The sequence below is a fragment of the Cystoisospora suis genome (genome assembly GCF_002600585.1).
Source record: "Cystoisospora suis strain Wien I chromosome Unknown contig_1068, whole genome shotgun sequence".
NCBI classification, from domain to species: domain Eukaryota; phylum Apicomplexa; class Conoidasida; order Eucoccidiorida; family Sarcocystidae; genus Cystoisospora; species Cystoisospora suis.
In genome coordinates, this window is record NW_027153869.1 from 45,420 (window position 1) to 51,282 (window position 5,863).

Sequence of the window (5,863 nt, forward strand, 5' to 3'; positions counted from 1 at the left end):
GACGTCCTGGATGCACCCGCGGTCTTTCAGGGCCCGGTCCCCACTCTCAGGCGGTGTATACTATTGATCCTCATCCACCTCTGCGTTCTCCCGTGCTGAAACCGCATAATTCCACAAACCAGGTTTTACCCAGAGTCCCCCTGGGAGGGAGAGGGCCGTTCCCTGGGGACCTTCGGGTTGAATCGCATGCAACTCTGATACCTTAAGGCCGGCATTGCATGCAAATCCACTGCGTGACACGTCGACAAGGTACTAAGCGGATCGACGTTTTATTCTAGTGGCGTCAATTGCTGCAAATGTAACCGCTTCAGCGTCTCGTAGTACCCTAGCGCCTTCCTCGCTCTGCTGCGGGTGGGAGATTCAAGCGCTCCAGTTGAGGTTGATGGAAATCATGGTCAGTACTGGGGCCGGCACCGCCTATACTGTATTCGGGACTGTATCGGCACACCCGAGAGCTGCTCTCGTTTGTCAGAAAAGGTGACAGCAAGCTAAAGAGCCTCCGTCTTCGGTAACCCGGGAAAGTCCTTGCACATACAGCTACTCGACTCAGGCCTCGGAAACATAAGCAACAGCGCGTCCCTCCCGGGCCCGCCCAGCCCTGGCTGTTCTTCGCTTCCGTCCTCGGAGCTCACGCCATCTAGCACGGGTTTTCGTGGGGCGACAGGTGTAGGCGTCTCGAGAGGGTAGAGGGACTGTCCTCCAGTGTACAGCGGCGAGCAAAGGGAGTGAATGGCTGAGTCCGGTCTGGAAATCCTTGAACGACACACATCCGGAGTATTTCCTTTGTTGCTGTGCTGCCCCGATGAAGGTATCCCGTGGCAGAGGGAGAGGAGGCACTCCGAAAGGTAAGGAACGCGGGGTAGTGAGCAGAGCGGGGAAAAAATCTTGGGACTTAACGCCCACAAGCGGGCAATTAAAACGCCAAGGAAGAAGTTGGCCGCGTGCCCTCAAGAGAGACGCTTCTAGAAACAAAGGCAAGCAATGTCCTCAGGTCCAAAGAGGGGAGAAGAACAGGCATAGTGGGGGGCAGACAGCGTTGTCGCAGAGCGGCGAGAGTGGCTGCCGCAGGCGTCATCAGCAGTGGAAGAAAGATGGCGGGGATGCGAAGGGGAGCCGTCCCCCGGTTGTAATTCCGAGTGTGTGTACAGTTGGGGAGGGAGAGACGAAAGTGGCGCCTAGAGAGCGTTACGAGAAAGGGAGCATTTTGGCTCTTCTCCGGGGGGGAGTCGAGGGCGGAAGCGAAAGACCGTCAAAAGAAAAGCTGGAAACGGAAGAGAAGGGAACCGAGACTGAAGAAGCTTCTGGGGTAGCAAGTTCAGAGAAGAGGAAACGGGGAATCCCGAGTGAGAGAGGCGGTGCGCTCATAAGCACACCAGAAGGAAGTGACAGCAAGAGAGCACGCGGACGAAACGGCGTGACGACCGCGAAAGGCCGAAGTGGGGTCGCTCCAGGTGTACGTACAGCATCCAGTCTGCCAACTGAAGGCACGGACGAAAGGCTGATGCACATACAAGCTCTCTTCTCCTCAACAGCGCAGGTTCCTCCACCGGGACCCGTCAAAAGTTTGCATTTAAGAGAAGACAGTCAGGGAAGGGATTTGTCCGATGTTTCTACAGACGAGGATGACGACTCTACCTCCGCTTTGCGTACGGCAGGGGAAAGCCACCAGGCCTACAAAGCACTCAGCTTGAACAGCGAAAAAGCTCGTAAGACCTACCGCCCGGTAGTCTCACTGACGGTTAGCTGGTCGGGGGGACGTCGTGAACACCTGAGCCACAAAGGATTTCTCAACTTCCACCCTGGTAGTAGCTCGAGTGTGTTGTTTTGGTCTATAGAGAGAACCTCCTAGTGGGCTGCACATGTATATCTATCTGTCTAGAACACAGCTAGACTGAACGAAGGTACCCGTCCTACACGCCTGTACACCTTCTAACAAACAGATGCAAGCGGATATGTGTTCTCGCACACACGGTCTCTTAGAGCTCCTGCCTGGTTTTTTTCCGAGCGCCGGCGGCAGCAGCCACGACCAAGAAGAGGTGTTCGCTAAGCATGAAGGAAAACGGGATACGAGTGCGCAGCTCAGCTTGTTTTGTCGCAAGTGATTCTCTGGTCCAGGCACTACTGTGCTAGCTTGCCCCACTGCTTCTCGTTACCTTGTGAGAGTACTGAGTCACACGCAGTTCAAACCACCCCACAGCCTTTCAATCCAGTCGGATTTCTCTTCGAGTTGTTTTCCGAGACACCGTGGATCTGCGGCTAGAGACCTTTTGTTTTCTTGCACGCCTTTCCGTTTTCGGTAGCAGTTTCTCTGCAGAAAGATGCCGAGTGAACTAATGACATTCAGCTTGACGAACTGTTCTTTTTCGCTTGTTGATGTACGGACAGACGACCGATTGTGGCTGGGAATCCAAAGAGCTCGTACGGCTGCTGAGGCTGCCCGGCGTCGCGAGGAGGGGGCTGTCAGCAAGCAGACTCAGAAGCAAGCTGTGGGTTCCCCGTCAAAAAAAGAAGCACGAAGAACGTTTAGTGCAGCAGAGCGTGTGAACCCGACAGATCTGAAAGATCGAGCAGAGAATACCGACAAATTCACTTGTCAGCCAAATTCGAAAAGGTCTGCTACAGAGAAGACACAGAGAAGGGAGAGTGTTGCAGACACAAGATCGGAGTTAAAGAAGGTGGCAGGGACTGGCGGCGCCAACGAAGAAGCCAGCGGCTCATCTGACGAAGAAGATGAAGGAAGTGTCTCGGGCGAAGTAGAACAAGAGGAAGACCCACAAGAAGCGGCAGAAGAAAGGAATAGTCGGACAGTATTCGTGGGGAATCTACCTCTCACCGCATGGAAGCCTGCTGAGCTGTACAGCCATCTGGGTCTAACTAAGAAAGACGTCGAGTCCGTAAGATGAAGCTGCTGGGGCTCGATCCTTTTTGTATATTGCTTTTATGCATCGCGACAGGAGGCGCCTCCAAATAAAGCCCTCTATAGGTTTTGTCTTGTTAATCCTCGATGTGAGGGCCTTTTGCTGAGCATATGCACTTGCGACGAAAGGCGCTATATGTACACGACAAGCAGTGGGTGGTGGTGAATTTTGCTTAACGGAGCAACCGCCTCGATCTGGCACACAGGTTGATGAAGTGATGTTGACTAGATAACAGCCAAGGCCACTCTTCTCATGTGTTTAATGAGAACACACTCGTGCGGGTCTTACAGTGAGGACTCGTGCACAGTGTTGTAAGTGAGAATGAAGTCCTGTCTGTTAGCAACAGCGAGCGGATGTTTCTTTCCAGTTCGCCCTTCTCCTTCTTCTGCCGCGCCTTATCTTTCACAACCTCCGCTTCATTGATGGAGCTGTTCACTAAGGGTTGTGCTGCACACCTCAAACAGTTTGAGGTAGAGGCTATGACGCTTGAGCAACCCAGCATCGAGGAGGCGGGTTGTGGAATAACTACTGACATCCTTGTACACCATCAATACTGCTGTGGCCGGGGTTGCTTAGCTCGCTTAGTGAACCTCATCCATCGAGTTCGTTCTTGTGCGAGATAGAGCACTGAAGACTGAAGTAGGTACTGCAGAATTCTCTGTAGCATACAAATGGACGGAATACTTGGATGAACTTCTGTCTAGTCTTGTTGGCATTCCTTTCTTTTCTTGCTGTTCGACAGATTCGTCGGCGCTCTGTCCCGGTGCTTCCCAAGTTTCACAACTGCCGTCTCGGAGGAATCGTACAGCAGCAATTCACGGTAATGCTCTGGGATCCTAGGTCGTTCATCTTGTTGGACTCATTATAGTTTTCGTACTTTGAGGAAGAGTTCACAAGCGATATGCGTGCAGCCTCGCGCAAACTCCCGCGTTCCACGCAGGAGTGGAACCTCATACTAATAACACTGTGCTTTTAGACATACAGAGCTAGTATGAATGTACGTATACATAGATATAGGTAGAGAATGTCTGCTTACTCGTACGTTTGTCTCGTTGGCTGTCCTCTGTCTTTACTGGTTCCCGGTGTAGCCGTTCTTCTTCGAGACGTTGTGATCGCAGAGTCAAGAGTTCCTTGTCTCATCCCGCTTCCGTGTTGACTGAGCATTTCATTCCTAGAAGAAAGAGAATGCGGAAGTGGCAGCTCGGATTACTGTTGACTAGGACCTTCTATGGACTGACGACTTCAAGGAAGAGTCGTGTTCCAGGCATTCTGAGGAATCTCGACTTTAGGCTGGATGAGCTTGGCTGTTTTTCACAATCGGAGTTCACACAGAAATGTACGTGCGTACTCATATATGTCTATGCGGTATAGTCTTATTCAAGTCGTAGTGAGTGGCTACCATGCGGATTCCCACCCGCTGCTGATAGAGGCGAACTTAGTCCCGGACAGCAGTCCTATTGGAGTATGCACCGTCTCGTTTCGTTTGCTTGGTGTGATGCGCAGGCGGCGAAAGATTTTCAGAACGCTTACCTTGTGCTGAGAGACAAAAGTCGAATCAAGAGTTTACTTCGGAAAGATGTAAGCTTCCTGCTCTCTTGTTGACCCGGCCGGGACCAGACAGAAATTACTATTTTAGGGTGTCGCCATCGGGTCCTGTTACCTTTTACTGTCGTATCCTTCAGTCGCACATTCGGACGTCAGTTCTCCCCGATGTCTCGTCTTTTGATCATGACAACACACACAGGCTTCTGAGCTTAGTTCTGGTTACACTGTACACACTGCTAGCCTATATATATACATACAGCTGGATTCATTTATGTGTGTGTGTAGACGGATTCGTGCCCGTCAAAACAGATACCTTGTTTCTGGTTCGAAACAGAATCCTCGCGCGTACTCTGGAGTTTTAGGTTTACCTCCGACTGCGTGGGTCAGCATCTGAGTTCTGTCTGTACTGTCGCTCTCATCGCAGGGCGAAAGTTTCCAAGGGCACTCTCTGCGCGTCGATGTCGTGGGAGTAGACGGCAATGGAGGCTTCAGTAAATTCGATAGACGGCGTACTGTCTTCGTGGGGAATCTCCCTCCACGCTGTTCAGAGACGGATCTTCGAGAAGCGTTAAAAGCTAACGGACCTGTGAGAGGTACTGAGTCAACACGGATAAGCCATCGTGCTGCCAGTATGAAACTGACGAATGTTCTCTAATCCGGGCGTCGGTGTGCGCAAGTGCCTTCTCTCTTCTTACCAAGCTTTAGGCTATTGTGGCGTCAAAGGGATGCTTCCGTGAAGTTTCCTCGCGTGTCTTCGCCTGCACCACTGAACTCGCGGGCTGCGTATAATCGACTTAGCTAGGCAAGAGGAACATTGCCGCCGTGTGAAACATCTTCTCCCCTTGTTTTACGGGTCATGAGATTGTTTGGTCACAAGCCGGAGGGAAGCTTATACCGGAAAACGCGGAGGGAATGTGGGCGTTTCTTTAGTCTCTCTCACATCCTCACAAAGGCGCACCAAGAGACCGAAAACTGGACACAACAGGAATGCGCCATAGATGTGAGGAGGGACGTCAGATTCAAAGCTGCTGTACAGCAGCTTCAAATGTCAAGTCCGGAAATATAAACGTATACATATATATATATATATGCGAGATCTGAATCTGCTTCGACGCCTTCTTACGTTTCTTCTCGTTGTAGACGGCCACCCCATCAGGCACTCTCCCTGCTCCTCCTGGGGTACTGAAGCCAACAAAAGCATAGAGCGGACCGCCGCGTAGAACATTCAAACTCTTCTTTGCATCAATCAGTCTCTTTCTCATCGTATAAATAGGCGGCGTTGCTTCCTTCATTACATGCTACCAGGTTATGTTCCGGCGCTACTGATTTCATCCTAAGCTTCCAGTGCGGAAATGAAGTAGGTTCTTGTAATGTTGTCTCTGCTTCGAAGTCCTAAGTGG

General features: G+C 51.5%; 1 protein-coding gene across 1 annotated transcript; it reads left to right on the forward strand.

Moving 5' to 3' along the window:
• Positions 1-247: 247 nt before the first annotated feature.
• Positions 248-5,284, forward strand: CSUI_002553 (rna recognition motif-containing protein). The gene is made up of 5 exons (XM_068062753.1): positions 248-1,706; positions 2,386-2,894; positions 3,661-3,738; positions 4,422-4,496; positions 4,888-5,284. Exons 1-5 carry the CDS (start codon positions 803-805, stop codon positions 5,116-5,118), a joined length of 1,797 nt encoding a protein of 598 aa, XP_067925273.1. The 5' UTR covers positions 248-802; the 3' UTR covers positions 5,119-5,284.
• Positions 5,285-5,863: the final 579 nt, after the last annotated feature.

Excerpts from the sequence above, each read along its gene's own strand:
- CSUI_002553 (XM_068062753.1), top strand. The coding sequence starts at position 803 with ATGAAGGTATCCCGTGGCAGAGGGAGAGGAGGCACTCCGAAAGGTAAG. Across the intron at positions 2,895-3,660 it reads CTAAGAAAGACGTCGAGTCC|ATTCGTCGGCGCTCTGTCCC; the intron begins GTAAGATGAAGC and ends GCTGTTCGACAG. Across the intron at positions 4,497-4,887 it reads AGAGTTTACTTCGGAAAGAT|GGCGAAAGTTTCCAAGGGCA; the intron begins GTAAGCTTCCTG and ends CTCTCATCGCAG.